Genomic DNA, 22693 nt, shown 5'->3' with positions numbered 1-22693 from the left:
CAGTTCTGCTTTAATGAAGAAAATGATGTGACAGTTTTGCGCTTTGTATGAGCTCTGCTAGACATGAGAACTGATTCTGTGTGTGTGGTTGGTTAGCAGGTGAGAATTGGGCTAGTTCATTTTTTCTGTGTGGTCAGTCTGCAGCCAGTTTGTCATCCTATATTTCCTGTTGGCACGTGCAGGAACTGCCTATAGCTATGTCAGGTATTCTTGATTTCTAGTAGGCAGGCAGTCTACAATGGGAAGCTGTGATATCCTGAGGGAATTCACCTCTCATTCGGGCACCATGAGGGCAGCCCTCTTGCACTTCTGCATCAGGGTCATGACAATCAAGGGCCCATACCAAAAGCTGTCTGATGTAAACATGCAGTTCATTTCCTCTTGAAGAGCTAATTCATCTTTTAGTATCTCTGCTGACCCTCATCAAAAGCACCAATAGCTGCATGTCAGTGCGGTTGCAAGATACAGCCTCCCTCTCAGAGCTCTTCTACATGAGCTAAGCCCCTCCATGGTTAGGTGGTAGAGAGTCACCTTTGGAGAGGTGCTTAAGCAGCATTAATGTTTAGGCTTTTAAAGAAAAAAAAAAAAAGTGAGAAAACAAGTTGTTCCTCCTGGTAGAGGCTGGCACAAGTAGCATGCAGGCGGGTAGGCTGCCAAAGGAATGATAGCACAAGAAACCCGCCTTCTTTTGCAAAGCTGTGGGAAGCTTTTGAAATCACCTTAAGAAGGAAATCCAAGGTTTAAAAAAATGTTTTGGAGTTCCTCTGAGTAGGCAGTGCTTTTGCTGTGACGTTGCACTGGCTTCAAGCCTGAGAGCCCTAGGGTGCAGGAAAGAAACAGCCTGACGCAGAAGTGACACACAGTAAGTTCTCTCTCTGCCTCTCCCTCCCTCTGTCTCTCTTGCTGTGTGTCTCCTTTCTCTCATTTCCTTCTTCTGTTTGTTTGCTTGCTTAATTGCTAAGCATTATTGCACTGCAGACAAACTAGGATTTGTGTACATCTTGGAGTCACTAGGCTTGAAAGAGATTACATAAAGTGCAACAACAGAACTCTGCAAATTAGACTTTTTAAAAGGATAAGCATGGTGGACTGTGGGTTGCTTTATCCCTTTGTAATAAAATTCTTAATTACAATTAATTATTATTTTTAAACAGACGTTTCTATAATTCTTCTGGCCTCATTTAATTTTAAACAATGCTAGTGTCAATGATTCACTCTTTTGTCAAAGTTCAGATTTTTATCAGGTGGGCATGGAAACTGTTCTTTCATTAGGCATAAGAGAAGATGTGTTTATGCAGTTTAAGATTTGCTTAAAGTAGATTATTAGCTGGCAGTATAACATTAAATATTGTGAAAATAAAACCACGTCACTGATTTAAATATTGTTTATTTAATGGAGATAGGTCTTTCACAAAGTTAATCATCAGCAAAATATAAGTCAATAAAGAACGTGTTTGGTATAGAGAAACTTGTCTTTCAGCTACCGCCCTCTAACAACTGAATTAAGCCTGAATTCACCATACATAAATTATCTAAAACTTCTTTTTCAATGCTTTTTGATTTGCAAGCTGGTAAAAATGATCTAAGATCAACTTTCATATAAATGATCCCTTTCATATAACATGGATCATTCTGAAATTTACGTGTTTGATTTCTACAGTCATTTCTGGTGGATCCTCCTGGATTAGGATTTAGAATTAAAAGCTACAAAATTCAAATGAGAATGTTCCCAAGGCTTTATATCTCTGTATTAGACAGTAGTGCCTATTTGCCATCAGTAGGAGTAATTTTGGGGGGAGACCTTGGGTGGCTAAAAGAATTTTTACTTTTCTGCACATCTGTGGACTTTCTTATGGAATCCAAACTACTCCTGGATGTCTCATCTGGGAAGACTGCACAGGCCAGTTGAATAATTTCTGTAGGTCAGCTCCAGGAAAACTGCCATGGCCCTGCAGCCCACAGTCTAAAAGCCCTCAGGACAGCCAAATGGCTTCCACTCAGGGCTCAGCTGGCCTCCAGGACCATGAGGAGGAGATCTCTGATAAGTTCCTAGAGGAATCAAACAGACTGGAATATCTAAGGTATCAGCGTCCAAGATATCATAGTGATATTCTTCCAAACAGGAAGATCAAGAGATCAGATCTACAGGAGGGAAACCATGGACAAGATAATCACCACTGGCAAATTTAAGGACAAGCCACCTTTCCGGGACAGCAGTAGCGCTGTCGTTCCTGCCAAGGTTATGTGCCATAACTGTTCAAAACTAAAGGTATGAAAAGGAACCCTCACTATGTATTTTCTTTAGAATACTGAAATTGCCAAAGTTCAATAAATTCAGTATGGTAATGTTTTATACTACGTGATTTGGAAACAATGCTCTAGTATGTGATTCCTCAGTAAAGGAGAGACATACACCTGTTGGAGCACATCCAGAGGAGGGCCACAAAAATGATCCCAGGGATGGAACACCCTTCCTATGAGGACAGGCTGAAAGTACTAGGGCTGTTCAGCCTGGAGGAGAGAAGGCTGCGAGGTGACTTGACAGCAGCCCTTCATTCTCTAAAGGGGAGCTACAGGAAAGAAGGGGACAAACTCTTTAACAGGGTCTGTGGTGATTGAACAAGCGGAAGTGACTTCAATCTTAAAGAGGGTAGACTTAGGTTGGATATAAGAAAAAAGTTTTTTGCAGTTAGGCTGGTGAGGCACTGGAACATGTTGCCTAGAGATGTGGTTGATGCCCCGTCCCTGGAGACTTTAAAGGCGAGGCTGGATAAAGCCCTGGGCAAACTGATCTAGCGGTGCATGTCCCTGTTTATGGCATGGGAGGTGGACTAGATGACCTTTAAAGGTCTCTTCCAACTCTAAGAATTCTATGATTCCAGACATATAGAAATCAATAAGTGTTTTCAACAGTTAAAAGATAAGGTTATGTTTTACTAGCAACTCAATTACATATGTGCTATAAGCAAAACAATAGCTATTTAAGCATCTTTTTGTACATATTTTTCAGAATAGGAGAAGTAGGGCTAATTAAAACATTCCATAATCATAACACCAATAATAAACAGCTTTTTGCTGCAAATTTTCCTAAGGAAGAAAATACCTAAAACAGTACGTGGTAAAAACGTAGCAGGTGCATGCCAACTTTTATTTTCATTGTAATTGAAGAGGTTTTGCAAGCAGTCCTGAAAGTGAAAGTAAAGTCTTCCGTTTTAATAAAAAAAATGGCAAGGACTTTTTCATTACAAAATTAAAAAACAATGCACTTCTTTTTTTCTGCTGTTGAGGAATGTATTGTTTTCTAAACTCAATTATTTTCTCTCTTCAGATATTTCTTGGAGCTCTAGCTTTTTCCTTTTTTGCAAAAGGATTTTCTGGAAGCTACATGAAGAGCATGTCCAGTCAAATTGAAAGGAGATTTGAAATCTCATCATCAATATTTGGCATTATTGATGGCAGCTTTGAGTTAGGTATGTGTACTGTTTTTGAAAATGGAAAAATAATACTTCTTAACATATTTTACCCCTTAAAGTCTACTGATAATCTCTCCTGATGATGCAGGTAACTTAATGGTAATGGTACTGGTGAGCTATCTTGGTCCAAGAGTTCATCGACCGAAAGTAATTGCTGTTGGATGTCTCATCATGTCATTAGGAGCATTTTTGTCAGTGATGCCTCAGTTCCTAATGGGACGGTAAATATGGAGAGTTTTCATATTGTGTGTGAATTCACCTCAATGATATAAAGGGTTTGCTTAATCACACATCTGAGTTGAGAATCATGGTTTCTTCTGGATGTGTCAGTGAATTGTGGTGAGATCTTGGTGGAAGAGGTTTCTTCCTCCATCACATGTTTATTATTCTCCACTGAATTCAGGAAGATTAAATATCTAAATACCCTTTCAGATCTAAGCTGCTGTACTTACATAGCTATCAAAATCAGTTCATAACTCTAATCCTTCAACATCCTCCGTGAATACTGGTTGAAAATATAGCTCCTCTGTCCCTCAAAAAATAAAATCATTTCCCCGTGCTTTTAATTTATCTGTTCTTTAGCTCCAAGACCTGTATCTGTTATAAGGAGGTCATGAAAAGAATTATATTTTTGGAGCATTGTTCAGAAAGCAGCCATGGTCACTACTCTGTGAAGTAGCAGAAAACTGTACTGGGATAGCAAAACTGCAAGGGAGAGCATGGTCCAGAAGCAGATCAAAGGAAATTTCTGATTTAGCCCAAACCTGTAATCAAATTCTGAAGATTGCCCACTTTCTACAACACTGAGCAAAACACGGTGCTCATGGATGGCTAGCTGTCATCTGTCAAAATATTAACGCTTAGAATTCAATTACAGAGCCAGATAGCATATCAACTCCCCATTTATCCCAGTGCAGAATGAATATACTCAAGCTGGTTTCAATTTAATTTCCTCTAGTAGGGACTACTTAAATACAAACTGGCACATAGAGATTTTGTGGCCTGCATTAATCTCTTTATAGACAAAGACTGATTAGTATTGCATCCTGAACAGACTAGTTTTAAACTAACACAGATATCTCTATGTTACCCATCCGTCACATAGGTAAGAAACCCAGGTGCCAATATTGAAAGATCAACACTACTGTATGTAGACAAATGTGGACAGACTTTGAATCTGTCCTTCAGCATAAAAGAATGATCTCTTAAGCCAAGGAATAAGCTCTTCAACTTGAGAAAATACTGGTCACAGTATTTCAAAAAGGTGTGAAGATACCCTTTTTTTTCAGTGAAAACGCTAGAAGTGAGCGGCCTCTCCACTCTGCCTCTGTGTGGCAGGAACCCCATGAATGCAAGGCTTATACATGCTTTCTGCAAAACATAGTCTTTGATATGTCAGTTGTATTTTACACAGTTGTTTTCCAGTTATAATTATGAAAGGATAGCTGTTACTGTGGACAACTCATCTTCAAGTGTATCAGCTTGCTCCCCAGCACCCTCTGTGGGCCATTCAGTCTCAGACGCTACGGAAACACCCAGCACAATGAAAAATTCAGGTAAGCTAAAGCTCTAATGTTGGATTCTCCATTTTATGCCCCCTCTTTTTTTGGATTCCCTTCCTCTACTTGTCCCCACTTAATACAATTATTATTATTATTTTTTTAAATTGAAAAATGTAATAGCAAAGCCCTTGCTAGAAATCATGACATATACAAACCCACACAATTATGAATGTATGTGAATATGAAAAACATTTTTATGTTTTTTTTCTGTTGCAATAATGTACTTTCAGAATTACGCTCACAGAAATGTAAATATTTATGGCCTGCAGGATGTGAGAAAACATCTAATTCCTATCTTTGGCTCTTTGTGTTGATGGGGAACCTTTTACGTGGAATTGGGGAAGCACCAGTTATGCCACTGGGGGTTTCATACATTGATGATTTTTCTAAAGAAGAAAACTCGGCATTTTACATAGGTAATATGTGTATGAATGATTTTTATGCTCAGCATTCTTTTCTCTAACATTTTTTAGCCAAAAAAATACAAAAAAAAAAAAAAAATCTGTCTCTCTGATGTGTCCTAGATAATTTGTGTTGAATAGGGACAAAAAAAGCAATGAAAAACAGATCTCATCTTTATCTTTGAAGAATATTTACCAAACTCTCCTTTTGCTTTCCTTGAGTGGCTGCTACTAAATGTGCTACTTTTGTCTGTGATGAAAAGAAACATAGTCAAATACTAATTCCTCCAAAGCGAAATCATACCTTCCTTAGCTGGCACCTCATTTTCAGCACCACAGCTTCAGAGAATAAATTCTTCCTAATGGTGAGAGAATTATCTTTCATCACAGTAATGAAAGCATAAAGTGTTTCAGAAGTTTTTATCTGACTTTTTGAAATTTACAAGGAATACATTTGCTAATGGAAGCCTTTTATAGTCACTAGTTACCTGAGGAAAAAATAAAAACTTAGATAGGGTGTTGTAACAAATTCCTTCTGATGAACATTTTGTTGTTGTTTTGATGAAAGATAATTTATTGCTCAAGACAGAAATATTTACACCCAAGCTAATTTATTTATTGCCAAATCGATTTCATATCTTGGTATTTGCATGTGACTGAGGGAGCACAAAACTGCTGCCTGAAATAAGCTTGGTGAAGCTGGACCAGTCATAGAGATAACAAGACAGTTTCAGGAAGAGCTCAGTGAGAAGTACTACTGGGTTAGGTCACTGCAGATGTTTTTAGGGGGAGAGGATATATAGGTTGCCCAAGGAGGCTGTGGAGTCCCCGTCCCTGGATGCATTCAAGTCCAGACTGGATATGGCTCTGGGCAGCCTGTTCTAGTGGTTATCAACCCTGCCCATGGCAGGGGGGAAAAGGGGGGATTGAAACTAGATGATCTTTGAGGTCCTTTTCAACCCAGGCCATTCTATAATTCTATGATTCTATGAAAATGGAAACATTGTGAAGGAACTCGACAAACCAGAAGTTCCACTCAACAGTTATCAAAAATACTTCTAATTGCCTCTGTGCTTCTGATTAAATGTATTTTTAAAACTTCAGCTGAAATTGACAATTGACAGTAATAAAACCAGACTTGCTATAGAAGCGCAAACAAAAGTACAGATTATGCTTTTTAGAGCTGTTTTACAGAATTTAGCAGAGATTATAGCTTGGGTGTAGAAATCTCTGAGACAGGAAATTGATTTTTTTTTTCCCCCAGGAAATCCTATGATTTTCAGATTGAATTTTACCGAACTCTTTGAATGCATGTAGTTCTACCAGGTTACCAACATAGTCCTGAGGTGGTATAATATGTTCTGTATCTCACCGAGTCCTGCTCAGTATGACTATGAGATACAATTATCCTTGCCTATGTGCTACTGGCTTTCAACGGGAGGCAGTAGTATTGGATTACTTTGTCCAGAGTGTCACTTTTGGTGGAGTGATCTTTTAGGCTCACTGCTCTGATGGAGTGATTGCTTCCACACACTAAGCACCTAACTTATTCAAGTATTTTAAGATTTCTGGATATTTCACTTCTGCTTAGGTACCTAAAGAATTGCCAACATATATGTACAAAGATCTGGCCTATACCAATAAAGTTTCATTAGCCATTTTTATAAATGAATTTTTAAGTTTATTTGAAACTTAGTATGATTAATTAAGGGCAGTAGCAGAGTTCAAGATGAAAATATAGTCATATTGTTGAATTCACTTTCATTGATTTCCCACTGACACAGAAGGTTTGAATGAAGGGAATTTCATCAGTGAGTTGAGAACCAGAAGATAAACCTGTATCTGTTGAGCCTATAATTTCAGTAAAATTATATATGAGGCCAAACATATGCTACAAGTTTTAAAACTGGTTATATTATTCATCAATAAAAGGACTTGACTAAGCTATGTAAATATATGGTGAATGACTAACTGATATGTCTGAGTGATTTACTATTTAGTCTGTAATTAATTATAAAGGGTAAATACAAAAATGTGATAAGAAAATATCTCAGTGAACTAATTTGGCTTTGTGTTATCACAGTACAAGCATATTAACTTAGTGAAGTTATTCTTGAATTTAAAGATTATGCGAGTGTAATTAATCTAAAAGCTTCAGACGTATGCAAAATAATTGCATGTATGCCTCTTAGTTTATGTTAGCTTATAGTATCTTAAAGAAAAACACTGCACAACACTTGGCCAGGCCATTGGTATGGATGTGCTGTTTTTTTAATCTGTTTATTTTAGTAATTTGTCACTGGGTATTTATTTGAATTTTGGAGATTGCTTAAATACTTCTGAATAGTAAGATCTTCCTTAGACTAAAGGATAAACATAGGATAAACATAAAGAGCTAATTCCAGGCTTCTGGTGTCATATTCCTTTTTCCACTGAGGTCAGTAACTTCGGTTGCACCAGAATTTAATCTAAAAGGCCAGATCTTCCAATGAAGTTAAATGAGAGATGTAAATGAAATCAATTTGCAATTGGAGCAATGAAGCAAAGAGGAAATACTGTACCGTTAAATTATATACTAAAAATGTGTTATCCAATTCCTTCATCACAAGCTGAGCAATCACTGCATTCAGAAGAAAGTTTGCAAAACAGGAGAAAAATCTCTGCAGTAGAAAACACAGGAGGATTTACAAGGCATGTTGCCAAACATGGGCAAGAGCTAACAAGCAGGTTAAGAGTTCCTTGTTTTTCAGAATAAAATTAAGCCTTCTGAAACTTCTAATATCTCCCAAGTGGCAATGCTTCTCTAGAATTCAAAAATCTGAATAACTGAGTGTTGTTTGAAAGCATTACCACCTCATAGCCAATCTTCAGCTGATCAACATAAGCAGTGAGGACCTATGCTTAAATTACTTTGAGGATGTTTTTATTTTCTCTTGATTGCCTGGGTGGCTATATGGCAGGGTATTTGCATACCCTATCTTCAAAATGCAACCCTAGCTTCATAGGTGTGTGCTAACCTTTGCAGCTTATTCAATTGCTTCCAGGTACAACTATCTTTTTCTCCTGACCCTGGGATATCCTCTCTCTAAGCAGAGGCAGAGAGGGAAACAGGAACCCCAGTGAGGCCAGCAGCAATGCTGAAAGCTGATTTTAAACAGGTCATGACCTGATCACTAGATTTGTTGATATTTTTAGAGCTGTCTAAGTACCTCTTAGCACAACTGTTAGCTGATTTGTTCATTCTGGTGCTTCATGAATCAACAAGATGCTGCCTAATGGACTTTGTGGAAACACAAGTCTACTGATATTTACTTGTTGTGTTGCCTGATGAAAATTTTCTCAGGATCTGGTGTCTAATCCCATGCTCATGCACTCGTAGTGTTCCTCCCATATGAATGTGACTCCCAACTGCAAAAATATGTGCCTTATACACACATAATCAGAGCAAGTACTGTTATTTAAAATTAAACCAAGGACAGAACAAAGAGAACAGGAAAAAGCTTGAATTCTACAATGAAAGAACATCATCAGGATGCAAATATAGTTGCAAATATGCTTATGATACCTCCGGCACACCTAGAACTGCATGTTCATTAATTAATGGTCATAAACTGAACGATGCCACTGTGAAAATCTGAAATTAGAGAGGAATAGGGATAAGAGTGTTGTTCTCTTTCTTTCTGTTTCTTCTACAACCCTCGTCTTGCCTGGTTCTTCACTGCAGCTTATGAGTTTGGCCACTCATGGTTCATTTTCCTACCTGTCACTTATCATTTTACAGTGAGTTTCCCCTCACAACCTGTACCTGCCTCTTTTGCCTCTCCTCTCTTCCAAGTGTGTGTACCCACCATGCGTTCTCCTCACTCTCCTGCACTGCTCCCTTCTGTTTCAGGTCTGGTGAGGTCCTCAGGAATGTTTGGGCCGACCTTGGGTTTCCTGCTTGGATCTTTCTGTGCCAGTCTCTGGGTAGATATTGGTGTTGTGGATATCGGTAAGAAATGGTGAAGTGGTGCATTAGAGATATGCAGGAACCTGCATGCTAGGAAGCATGTTCCCAGTTTACTGCTCCATAAAGGGGAGCTCTCTCTCATAAAGGGAGAGTTTTTCTACTCAAAAATGCATGTTATTTCCACTGTAGTATGTGCAGCACTGCAGTGTGACCCTTACTTTAAGCCCCCTACCGCCACTGTAGAAACACTGTGAGCCTCTTTATACACTTGTAAAAGCCCTTGCAGCACCCTTGCTGCACAACTGACAACAAATGGGCAAATTTTCTCTGTGCTTACATTTTTGATGGCAAAGAAGTATATTCTAAAAAACACACAGTAAGAATGGATATGAAACCTCATTTCTTTGTCTAAATCACTTTCATGTCCCTAATCCTAATGAAAATTTGAGGAACTTCAAGGAAAGCTATTAAGCTTGGGGATGGGAGAAGGAGGGAACAGAAGGAGATTGAGAAAGGGAGGTTCTCTTTTGGTTGTGAAGGGCTCTGTTGCTGTCATTTGTCCCACAGAAAGTGCTCAAAACATCTGTACTTGCACAAGTACATAGAGTGGAGCAAAGAAATGCCATCGTGTGTGTAGGTGAAGATACTGGCATGTCTTATGACTGTCTGTAATAGATTTGATACAAGCTGTATTTCAGTTCCTCATGTTCTTCATGTGAAACACAAATGCCTTTATTTTTAAATAGCATATAAAAGGATGTGTATAAACAGTTTAATTATTCTGCATGATATTTAATCTCTTCTTCCTGTCTTCCCACACTTTACAGATGCTATTAACATAAATCCCAAGGATACTCGATGGGTTGGTGCCTGGTGGCTTGGATTGCTCATCTGTGGAGCAGTGAACTTCATTGCTTCGTTACCTTTTTTTTTTCTGCCTTACTCCTTAACAAAAGAAGGAGAGGATGAGAATCCAAAGAAGATCAGTCATCTGCCTGTTCAAGGAGATCACTGTAAAACAGACCCCCCAGCTCAGCCACAGTTAAAGTTCTCTGAGGCAGTAAAAGGTGAAAGATTATTGCCCAAAAGTCTGCATGTGAATTCTCTCTCAGGGGGTTCATTTTGAGCAAAGCATAAGTTTGTAAAACTTCAGCAAAATGCAAATTTTTGTAATGCAAATGGTGGACAGGAATGACTTCTCTCAATTGTTATGTTATTGCAATATTAATTATTAGTATTATTAATTGCTAAGGATGTGTTTCAGTCACAGATGAAATCTGTTCTTATGTCAGACAGCTAGAAAAAGTTCATACTGTTGCTTTGGGCATATTCTTAGTTCAATCCAATAGCTCTCATACAGCTATAATCCTAAGAATGACAAAGTGAAAAACATCCTGTCATTTATGAGCTGGCGGGATATTGTTTACCTGTGGCCAGCATATTGGAGGGAAACAAAGGGGGATAACCAGGTGGTCATGCCCAGCCAGCATGCGTTCATGAAAGGCAGGTCCTGCCTGATCAACAACATCTCCTTCAATCAAACAACATCTCCTTCATCACCAGGTGACCCGACTGTGGACAAAGGGAAGGCTTTTGACATAGTCTGTGAGAACTTTAGCAAAGCCTTTGACATTGCCTCTCCCGTAGTATTCTCCTGGGGAAGCTGGCAGCTTGAGGCTTGGACAAGTATACACTTTGCTGGGTAAAGATCTGGCTGGAGGGCCAGGCCCAGTGAGTGATGGTGAACGGAGTTAAATCCAACTGGCGACTGGTCACAAGTGGTGTTCCCCAGGGGTCAGTATTGGAACTGGCCCAGTTTGATATCTTTATTGGTGATTTGGATGAGGGGATTTGAGCGCACCCTCAGTAAGTTTGCAGACTATACCAAGCTGGGAGAAGATGTTGATCTGCCTAAGTATGGAAGGGCCCTACAGAGGGACCTGCACAGGCTGGATCAATGACTGGAGGCCAATGGAATGAGCTTCAAAAGACCAAGTGTTGGATCCTGCACTTTGGTCACAACAACCCCATCCAACACTGCAAACCTGGGGCAGAGTGGTGGAAAGTTGCACGGAAGAAGAAGATTTAGGAGTGTTGGTTGATGCTCTGCTGAATGTGAGCCAGCAGTTTGATGGAGGTGACAAGAAGGCTTGAATCAGAAATAACGTAGCCAGCAGGACCAGGGAGGTGCTCATCCCCCTGCACTCAGCCAGCCCTGGTGCATTCATACCTTGAGTACTGTGTTCAGTTTTGGGCCCCTCACTACAAGAAAGGTGCTGAGGCCCTGACCTATTTCCAGAGAAAGGCAACAAAGTTGATGAAGGTTCTGGAACACAAGTCTTACAGTGAGTGGCTGAAGAAACTGGGATTGTTCAGTCTAGAGAAGAGGAGGCTCAAGGGCGGCCTTATTGCTCTCTACAATTCTCCTAAATGATTTTATGGCGAGGTAGTGGTTGGTCTCTTTGCCCAAGTGTCAGTGATAAGATGGGAGGTAGTAGTCTTGAGGTGTGCCAGGGGAAGTTCAGGCTATATATTAGGAAAAAAATCTTCAAAAAAAGAGTGGTTAGGCATTCAAACAGGCTGTCCAGGGAAATGGTGGAGCCACCATCTCTGTAGGTGTTTGAGGAAAGGGTAGATACAGTACTTAGAGACATGGTTTAGCAGACAATACTGGTGGTAAGTGGGTGGTTAGAATAGATAATCGTAGAGATAATTCTTAAACATTCTGTGATTCTAAGGATGTAAGTAATACAGTTGGAGGAATTTCACTGAATTCATGGCTTCTGTGTATGACCTCAGTGATGCCGAGTTAATTTAGTACATGCCAAATCAGGTCCAACTACTCATGGCTGTACTCAGTCCCCTATGGCTTTAATTGGATGCATGCATGTGTAAGGGAGAGGCAGGACATTTCCTGGTAAAGAGCCTTCAAGTGTGATTTATAGATGATAGACTATAAGCTCAATGCAGGTTTTTATCTTCACTGTCTTAATTTTATTGACATGAATGCTCCAATCAAGGATCTCAGCAAATTTTCTAGCCTTTGCTTGGGCCATGTACTCACTCCCTTTTTCTGAATATCAGCTGCTTGCAGGGAGTTGGACTAGATGACCTTTTAAAGGTCCCTTCCAAGTCTAAGAATTCTATGATTCTATAATCTAGGATTTCTCTTGCCCAATCCAGCATCCACCATACCACTGAGTCTTGATATGTCATGCAGTAATAGCGCTGTAGGTCAAGTGCTGGCAAGGGGAAACTCTCACTTGAGCAAGTTTTGATTGCCAAAGAATTATAGTTTACAGTGCAGACATTAATTAAATCAAGCTTAGTTTTATAGTCCAAAGGATGCCAAAACAACTCTTCTCTGTGTTTAGCAGGGTGTACAGCATGTACCTCTCCATTGCAGATTTCCTACCAACTTTGAAGAAATTGTTTGGAAATCCAGTTTTCCTGGTGTATGTGTTCCTCACCATTCTGCAGTATAATTCTCTTGTTGGATTGATAACATATGAGACAAAGTTTATGGAGCAGCAATTTAATGTATCAGTGGCAAAAGCCATCTTTCTAGTTGGTAGGTACATGTCCTTATTTTAATTTCCAATTTTGGAAAGGAAGTTTTCTTTGTATTTTGTATCCTTTTCTATGATGATCTTCTGTGAAGTTTTTGGTAAAAAAAAAAAAAAAATAAGTATGTAGAGATTTATTATTTTTCCACTGTTTTTTGAAACTAATGTTAATTTTATTGCTAATTTTCCTGGTCTACCTAATTTAGACAACTAGAGGATTATTAGCACTGGATGGATCTTTTTGGCTGATGCTTTTTAAAAAGACTGAGATTGGGATTATGTCTGTTTCTGTGAACAAACAATCCCGCACAAACTACAACAACGTAAGAACTGAAAGACCAAAACTGAGAAAATGTCTAGTGACATGTCTGATTTTCCTTTATAGAATAAAACTCTGCTATAAGCATTCTTCTGTTTTGGTCACAAATACACATGTTATATGCAATGAGAAACTGAAATGTAAAATGTCAAGTCATTCAGCTCAAAGCTCTTTCTCTATTTGCTGGTTCCCTCAAAAATAAGTTCTTTGTGGTGTTCTTAAAAAAACAACAACAATAACAAAAAAAAAAAAACAAAACAGCAAACCAGTGTTGATGTGATATTAATCTGACAGAGACAGATTAGCATGGTTTCATAATCTGGCAGTAAGATCAGGGTATTTGAGGACATTGCAGAATTTTATTCCATTATTTTAATGTGAAGGCAGTTTCCTTCACTGTGGGTCAGATACAAAAGTAGGAAGAACTTCCTTTTTCCTACTATTTTTTTGATTACATAAACAAACCCCTCACAATTAAACCTTGCAAAAGCTGTCTATTTTGCATGTGAGTATCGAGACTGGAGTTTGTGAAGTGCTGAACTGATTAGATCTAAATGCAGATCTTTACATAATTCACTCTTGAAGCAAAATGGAACCCATACGTTAAGACACTTCTCTCATTTACTCGAGTTTCTGATAGGCAGCTGTTTGGGTATTCTTGCTTCAGTATGCACGCAAACAACAGTGTAATAAAAAGGTAGGAAATATTGAGGTGAACATTTTTTAAAGCCATAATAGGACTTGAATGCAAATGGAGAAGTAATCTGAATTATGTAAAGGTAATAAAAATTCTTAGAACTTCAAACAATCTGTCAAAAAATAGTATCTGATATTTTAGAAAGTACTAATACTAGATATTTCTTCTAAAAAAATGGTCTATTCAAGCAGTAGCAGTTAACACCTTTCTGTTACCTTTTATTTGCAGGTGTGATACTTTTACCCATTACAATCCTGGGGATGTTTCTAGGAGGCTATCTGATCAAGAAATTCAAACTTCATGTAACTGGAATGGCAAAGTTTGCATGCATCTCCTTTATAGTAGCATATCTGTTAAACCTCTTGTACTTTATGTGCAATTGTGAGGTGCTCCAGCTGGCTGGTCTCACAGTGCCTTACTCTGGGTTTGTATTCCCCTGGATTTGTGTTTGTTGCTCCCTGTGTCATGCAGAGCGTGTGGCATGTACTTGTCTTCCTCTATTCTCATAAAGTAATTAGAGTTTGTAGTCTCATCTGGACTATAAACCTTCTAACTTAGGGAAAATTTGAATTTGGATGAGTTCCAAAACATTACCTGTGTGTGTAATATATACGTCTCTTATATATGTCTGTTTAAGAGAATGAATTTTCATTCTAAGTGAAGGTCTTCCACTTGTGTCAATCATTGTGTTTTCCGCTACAGTGGAGCTACTGTGATTATACTAGTCTTGTTCCTTTGCAGGTGAAATGAGAAAATCCTAGATAGTGAAATAGACTTGTCAAGATGGAAGGATACTTAGTACCTAGTACCTAGGGCTGTGCAGAGTGCTCTGATTTTGTTTTTCAAATTTAATTTGAGTTGGACAATTCCTTGTCAAAATTGTTTATTGCCAGATGTTGGAAATATAGAAGACACGGACACAGAAGGCACAGAATTGTTCAGGTTGGAAGGGACCTTTAGAGATCATCAGGTTCAACCTCCCTGCAAAGCAGGCTCTGTACATCAGGTTGCACAAGTAGGCGTCCAGGCGGGTCTTGAATATCTCCAGAGAAGGAGAATCCACAACCTCCCTGGGCAGCCTGTTCCAGTGCTCCGTCACCCTTACTGTGAAGAAGTTCCTTCACATTATTGGGGCAGAACTTCCTGTGCTCCAGTTCATGGCCATTTCCCCATGAACCACTGAAAAGAGATTGGCCATTTCCCTTTGACTCCCACGCTTAAGACATTTGTAAACATTAATAAGATCACCTCTCAGTCTTAAGGCTGAACAGGTCACCTAGCCTTTCTTCATAGGGGAGATACTCTAGGCCCTTTGTTGTCTTTGTGGCCCTCTGCTGGAGTGTCTCCCTGTCTTTTTTGTAGCAGAGAGCCCAGAAGTGGGTTCCAGGTGTGGTACTCCAGGCAATGCCTGACTAGGGCAGAGGTGGAAGACCACCTCCCTTGACCTGCTGGCCATGGTCCTTTTAATGCATCCCAGGATCCCGCTGGCCTTCTTGGCCACCAGGGCATTCTGCTAGCTCATGGCCAACCTGTCATCACCAGGATACCCAGATCCTTCTCTGAAGAGCTCCTTTCCAGCAGGTCATGTCCTAACTGTACTGATACTTGCAGTTATTCCTTCCCAGGTGCAACACACTACACTTGCTTTTGTTAAACCTTGTCTGGTTTCTAGTTGCGCAGCTCTCCAGTCTGTCCAGGTCTTGCTGAATGGCAGCACAGCCTTCCAGAGTTTCAGCCACTCCTCCCAATATACTCTTAGACTCAATATACTCTTGTATGCTAACAGATGACTAATTAAATTCATCATAGACAGTTGAAATTTTTATACTCTATTTAAAAGCTTTAATTTAAAGCTTGTCCTTGCTTCCGTATAGGGAGTAGGAGATAAAAAGATTGTGGAAAGTGGCTTTCCCAATGTCCCCTGTAGTAGCTTTGCCTCTAGAATGCACCATCCTCTAGATGAGCAGTTGCCAACCAGCATGGGTAGTTAGTTGCCAGCCTTTCTTGGTACTTGGGGCTGCTGACCTGCCTGAGTTCATCTTTTCAGCTGGGAGGTGGAAAGTGACACTGCCAGGATATGGTGAGCACACAAATATTTCCCCTCCCTTACCAGGACCATGGCTATGCATCTGCATTTTTCTGACTCTAGCAGCCTACCACAATTGCCTACTGTTTAAAGTTAATTCAGTCAGGTCCAACAAATTTCAAGGGATTTTAAAGGATTAAACTGATTCCAGCAGAGCTTGTTAGATTTTCAGTTTAGACAGAAACTCAGGGCTGTGTTTTGTTTTGTTTTTGAAATGGAGTCTATGTTCAGAAGAATATCTAGGTGTTTTGCAAAACCTAAAACCCAGTTCAGCTCTGAGGCTAGTTACATAAAAGATATCAGATATTTGTCCAGCAGAGATACCTCTGGTTGAACACATAATCCAATATTGTTATTTTACTTTCCAAAATATTTAGGATAAATGTTGCTCACTTGAGAAGTGTTTTGGATAGAGAGATAGGTAGAAAGAAAAGGCAAAAGGCAAAGAAAAAGTGTTGAAACTTTTTCTTTAAATGGGGAAACTCTTCAAAGCAGAGGTGATTTGCGGGTAGTAAGCTCCCAATGCTTTCTGAAAGTTGTGCTCTTCCATCATGTTCTCAGTATTTCACTTTTTACATTCTTGATTCTAGTTGTCTTCCAGTTAGTTTGGGTTGTTCCAGCTGCTGAACAAAGTCAAAACTGAGATGGAGGCAGCTATTCCCTTTCAGACTAGTGCAACTTTCATTGCCACTAGCCAGCTCTGATTCAGTGAATGACTATCAAGAGTATCTTGCTGCTGTGTTTTTATATGGTTTTTTATTATCATTTCCAGTACTTGGATACAGTATGATCTTCCCTATTGCTAGGAGCAAGCATAGTCTACATGTGATAAGAGATTTTAAGTACAATGATTTCTGAAATTTACAATTTCAGATGAGATTTCAAATGAAAAAGTAACATCTAGTAATTTCTTCTAGCCAAAAATACCTGTTGTATGAGTTCCATACCTTTTCAGCAACAATCTGTAAAAATATTAACAGATGATGAAAAATATCAAGAGCAGTTTGGTTTGGTCAAAATTAGCTGTGTCTCCATACAGTAAATTTGCTCTTCTAGATGATAGCAGATACCTGTCCATACTTATTGTTTCACATTGTCATCATTTCTCCTGCCTACTCTCCTGTATTTAGTTTAAATATTTAATTTTACTATTCAATTATTTTATTTCTTGCTCTTTTTCTCCAGGTTTAAACAACTTTCCTCCCCTAAAAACAGTTTCATGGCCAGTTGCAATGCTGACTGCAGCTGCAAGATGGACCAGTGGGATCCTGTATGTGGGGACAACGGGATCACTTACATGACGGCCTGCTTTGCGGGATGTAAATCATCAACTGGGATGGGAAAGAATATGGTAAATGTAAAGATAAATAATTGTACAGGCAATTGGATTTCTCAATACATTGATTTTTTGGCCTTCTGATTAAGAAATCCTGTAGATACATGTCCATGTTTTACTGTTCAGTTTTGTAGTAGAAATTGAATGATTGAATTTTTGCAGGTTTTAAAAAAAATTTTGGTGAGGTAAGTGAGCAACTTAGGCAAAACATGAAACATGAGGCTTTTGCCTTATATTTCTTGATCTTTTTAAAAACTAATTTTCTTCTCAGCAGTATAACTGTGAATTTGGCTTTGTGTTTCTTGATAGATCTTTTACTATGTCCATGTCTTCTGGCAGATGCAGAATTGTCTTAATAAAACAACATTGAAAAGACAGGCAGTATTTTCAAACAACATACTTTTGCATTTATAGACATCTTCTCTTGCTTCATTCATTTCGGGGCAATTTGGCTTTCAAACTCATGTCTCCTGCTAACTTCAAAAGCTATGAAACAGCTCGCACTCAATTCAGCATCAAATGCTCTTTTGGGTACATAGATACCCTGATTTTTAGTGTTCATTATTGTGTTCATATCGACATATTTTTTATTGTTACTTATGTACTTTATAGGATCCCTGAGCAGAATGGATGGATAACTGTTCACATCTGAATTTTATAGCTTTTACCCATCTTCACTTTACACAGAGTGCCTTCATTCCTAGCACTGGAATGGCTGGAACAAGAATCACAGTTGCTTTGTGTCTCTGGAGCAGTGCAAAGTGACTGGAGCATACTAATGAATTTGGCCATCAGTCTGCAGAAATTACTAGGAAGGTCTTCTCACTGTAAACAACAGACTGCCTGTTACAGAGAGTGAAAAATCTAGCTACTAAAATCATCTTGAGTCACTGAATTCTGATTAAATGGCTTCTCATCTTCTCCTTTCAGGTGTTTCACAATTGCAGCTGTGTGGAAGGACATGAGCATGGACATGGCAATGCATCTGCAGTTTTGGGACAGTGCCAAAGAGAGAGCTGTACCAAAGCATTTCCCTATTTTTTAGCATTACAGACTGCATGTGCATTTATTTTAGCCTTAGGAGGCACTCCTACATACATGATTATGTTTAGGTGAAATACTTTACCTTACCTTGACCATAAAGCTTGGGGAAAGAGAAAAGGAATATACCATTTGATTGATTAAGGAAAATACCATTTGTTTCCTATTGTGAGGAATGTCATGTTGACCACACTGGGGCTTTGTATCTTTCCCTAATTCCAATTTAAGGCTGAGTTGATACTTTGGTAATGGAGTGGGTAAGCCTTGTGCTGACATTTCACTTCCGATGACAGGGATGTGTTTAACAGAGCAATGAACCCAAAACGAGTGTGGTGTTAAGTCATGTCCAAGGTGACTATGCTGTTCACATTACCCCAGAGAAAAGCATTCACCTCTCTAAAGCCTTGTTGGCTCAGAATGTTTTATGTGTTGTGAGAAACCCAGTACTCCCATTTTATATCAAGACAGACATGAACAGCTTACAAACAGAACAATGTCAGCAGCAATAATTTTTTATTTTTATTTCTTCAGTTGTAATGCAGCACTGCTATTTTACTCTCAGAAGAAAAGACAATGTTCTGTACTTTTGCATGACAATTTCTTTCAGTTATGCTTATGGGTGAATTGCAGTCATCAGCAGTCTGTGCACATGGTTAGTTAACTGTCTTTCCTAAGCTGCTGATTCTTTTGCAATACTTCTGGGTCCAGACGTTCTGCTTGCCTGGTTTATGGACAAGGCTGGGCAAAGTTTCCAGAATGCTAATGTGTATAATGAGAAGCCATTAATGTTACTGTTGAAAAGATGATGAACTGCTGTAGTGAAAATTCCTGTTCAGCCTGGCCATGGCAAGCCCCCTGCCTGCTCCTGTGCCAGCTCAGTACTCTCTGCTGCTTTTTGTGAATTTTTCTAATTCCTCTGATGGACACAGTCTGTATCTCCGCTGGTAGCAATGAGATGCTCTTATAGCCAGGTAACTCACTTTCACTTACAAAAGCAGAAAGCTAGCAGGGATTGCACAACCTCATTATTGCTGTCTGTTTGCCACTGTCTGGTACAGCCCCTTCAAAAGAAAAGGCAGTTTCTTGCAGCTGAACTTATGGAACAAACCAACTACTTCTAGTTGGTTCACTTCAGTTTTCCCGTGCATCCTCTCTCAAAAAATCATTGTAATTTTCTCTCCTTTGGCTTAAGAGTAGTTTCTGTAAATACTCCCAACTATTTTGATGGGAGTTTATCCACTGAAATCAACAGAAGGAGGCTCAAGATCTGATTTATAACTTTGGTGAACATTTTCAATTGGTGTTGAGTAAGTTCTGCAAAGTTAGCCACATTACTCTTGCAGTGGTGCACATGCAGATGTTCACAGCATAGCCATCAGTTTAGCTGCATCACTCTGTTGCTCCTCAGAATGTCAAAACAGTGTGTTATTTTTCTTTCCTTTTTAGATCTGTTTCACCAGACCTGAAATCCTTTGCTGTCGGGATCGAGACTTTAGGTGGTAGAATACTAGGTAAAACTTCATTTCCTTGTGTCATTCAAGTAGGCAAAGAAAGAGATAGACCAAAACTAGGCAGTGCAAACTCCTTGCTCTGAAGGAGAGCAAATTTTGAAGAACTTTAATTGTAAGCAGAAAATACATTTCAGAACGTTTGGAAGAGCTAGCTATATGTTTCCTGGCATGCGATTATGTATTACGATTATCTCACCAGATCTTTTTCTGTGCAATGAAGGAATTAATCAAAGAAAAAAAAGTGTATTGAACTCCTACTTGTTTTTTTGGACGCGTCTATCTAACCATGATTAGTCTGGATATCCTGACTTTTGAAATCTCCCCAGTGAAGAAACACCTAAGTAGTCATTTGAATCTTTCAGCTGAATGCTGCAGGGAATCAATTTTGTGCTTTCATAAAAAAGTTTTCATAACAAATCACATTATAACTGGAATCTTACTGATTGTGTTTAAGCATCATAGCTATCTAATAGGGAATCTTTCAGTGCTGCATAAGTAACACACACTGCATGACTGGTTTTGATCAAGAGTATAATTGGAGCTCTTGGCACTGTGCCAGCCATTTTTTATTTGCAAACTGACCAAATAGATACATTAATGTACACAGATATTAATGTATGATGACATGTAATTTCCATACCAGGGACTGAAAATTTATTTATATTATTTCTTTACATAATTCTAATAAAATATCATTGAAGTGGAATTAGCAACATTCTCCCTCTCTCCCCCTCACCCCTGTATATAATCTTCTTTAGATACTTGTTTAAAAATTTTCAGAAGTCTTTTGCTCTCAAAGCCAAGGCAGGATTTTTTATCCTATTCTGGGTTATCTATATCTATATCTATATCATCTATATCTATATCTATATCTATATCTATATCTATATCTATATCTGTATATCTATAATTCAGAAACTCTGCAATTAATTTTTTCCTTTCTCTACCATAATGTTAATGAGATCTGCAAATCTGAGATCATGTAATAAAAATTTTCTTTGCAGGTGGACTCCCAGCCCCTATTTATTTTGGTGCCTTGATAGATGAGACCTGCTTGAAATGGGGGACAAAAAGCTGTGGTGGATCTGGGTCTTGCCGGATATATGACACAAAAGCATTCAGGTAAGCTAAAGTCTTCAGTAAGTCATTAGGAGATTGGCTTCTGAGGCAACTTTGACCAGTAAGAACTGAAATGCATTCTGCACACAATAATTTTTTAATAAGCAGATTAGGATACTGAGCACCAAAATTATGTATTTTAAATAATCACTGATAGATCAAATAAGCCATATACATTTGAAAACCAATAGAATCATATTTCAGCCTGGGTTGAAAAAGACCATAATAATCATCTAGTTTCAACTCCCCTGCCATATGCAGTCGCTAACCACTAGACCAGGCTGCCCAGATCTATATCCAGCCTTGCAAATCTAATGTATGACATTGCTGTGAACTCCCTTACATCACCAGAAATAGTTCCTTCAATGAAGACTGAGTAATTCTGCAGTGCTTTGAGTTTGTGAGAGACCAAGGAACAGTACAGTAGTTATAGCACCAAGGATACTTTTCCTCAACAGTCATTTCTCTGGTTCCTAATGTGTAAGACACTTCATCAAACTCACCTGGGGTTGGGGGAAGGTTGGGTGAGCAGGCAGAACTCACCATCTGCTGAACCCTTCAGACAGGATACATTTCCTGAAAGAGTGTAGGACCAGGTTAGGGCCTGTCTGAGACTGAAAATTATGGGATTGTTTGGTTTTTGCTTGTCATTTCCCAAGACGTGGAAAGATACCTGGCTGGGAATAAATGATTTGGGTATGTTTTTTTGTTTGTTTGTTTTGTTTTGTTTTGTTTTTCCCACTCAGAAGTGGCAAATATTAATATAAATGTATTTTGTCACCTTTTTTTTTTTTTCTAGAAATGTCTATCTTGGCCTCATTGCAGGACTACGGGCAGGGTGCTGTGTCTTATACATGGTGCTCTGTGTTTTAATCATGAGACGCTTCAAAAGAGATGACAAAGAGATAACAGATATTAAAAATGCAGAAGAAACAATCAACAAAGAATCAGTTACAGTGAACAAAAAAGAAGTTCTTCCAGGTGCAAAAACCTCAGAAGAAAGTGAAGAAACTTATATGTAAAAAGGAAACACGACTTTTTCTTAACTCTGCCTAGTTTTCAATTTTTCTAAGCATAACAGGGGTCTACCTGACTTCAACAGCCAGTCTACATTTGGAGGTTCAAAAAATACCTTCGAAACATTGACTTTTAAGTTGTTTCATCCTATTCTCTTCTTCTCCTTATCTGAAAAAAATAGGGGGAAAAGGTTTTCAAAATTTAGGGGGTCTCTTCCATCCTTGTATTCCCAGTCCTTTTCTAGCTTGCCTGTAGGACTGATCAGGTTTTTTCAGTGTCATCATTTTGATTATAATTGAAAAATTAAAAAGATGAAATCTACAATGAACTTATTTCCATCTTTAACATCTTTATTCCTAGTCCAAAGTCTCTGGGGCTTCTGTGGTGTGATTCCTTGTTACAGACTTGGTCCTACAGTCCTTGCTCAGGTGAGAACCCTATGGCTGCCAGTGGTCATATGAACAAGAACTGCACAGAAACTCTAGGGTTTGGCTTGAACACGTTTACAATCAAAATGGATTGCAAACAAAAGAAAGTAGTGTATTAATTTTGCAGCACACCTCAGTGCTGAGTTTGAGTAAACTTAATGTGAACTGATGCAATAAATTGATAGGTA

The 22693-nt window shown here is 38.7% G+C and overlaps 1 protein-coding gene across 1 annotated transcript; it reads left to right on the top strand.

Annotated features, from left to right (window-relative positions):
- Positions 1-233: 233 nt before the first annotated feature.
- LOC116231822 (solute carrier organic anion transporter family member 1C1-like) lies at positions 234-22686 on the top strand. The gene is made up of 15 exons (XM_031597801.2): positions 234-862; positions 2124-2269; positions 3329-3470; positions 3562-3694; positions 4899-5029; positions 5305-5451; positions 9329-9427; positions 10213-10452; positions 12792-12956; positions 14196-14391; positions 17239-17404; positions 18320-18501; positions 19877-19941; positions 20946-21063; positions 21860-22686. The coding sequence occupies exons 2-15, from the start codon at positions 2159-2161 to the stop codon at positions 22080-22082; spliced, it is 2118 nt and encodes a 705-aa protein (XP_031453661.1). The 5' UTR covers positions 234-862; positions 2124-2158; the 3' UTR covers positions 22083-22686.
- Positions 22687-22693: the final 7 nt, after the last annotated feature.

The sequence above is a fragment of the Phasianus colchicus genome, chromosome 1 (assembly GCF_987193195.1).
Source record: "Phasianus colchicus chromosome 1, bPhaCol1.hap1.1, whole genome shotgun sequence".
NCBI lineage: Eukaryota > Metazoa > Chordata > Aves > Galliformes > Phasianidae > Phasianus > Phasianus colchicus.
This window is presented reverse-complemented; position numbering and strand designations above follow the sequence as displayed.

What these genes read in the sequence shown, in the direction of transcription:
- LOC116231822 (XM_031597801.2), top strand. Translation starts at nt 2,159, where the DNA reads ATGGACAAGATAATCACCACTGGCAAATTTAAGGACAAGCCACCTTTC. An exon ending in AAAAGCCATCTTTCTAGTTG is followed by an intron (nt 12,957 to 14,195) that starts GTAGGTACATGT and finishes TTTTATTTGCAG; the next exon opens with GTGTGATACTTTTACCCATT. An exon ending in TATGACACAAAAGCATTCAG is followed by an intron (nt 21,064 to 21,859) that starts GTAAGCTAAAGT and finishes TTTTTTTTCTAG; the next exon opens with AAATGTCTATCTTGGCCTCA.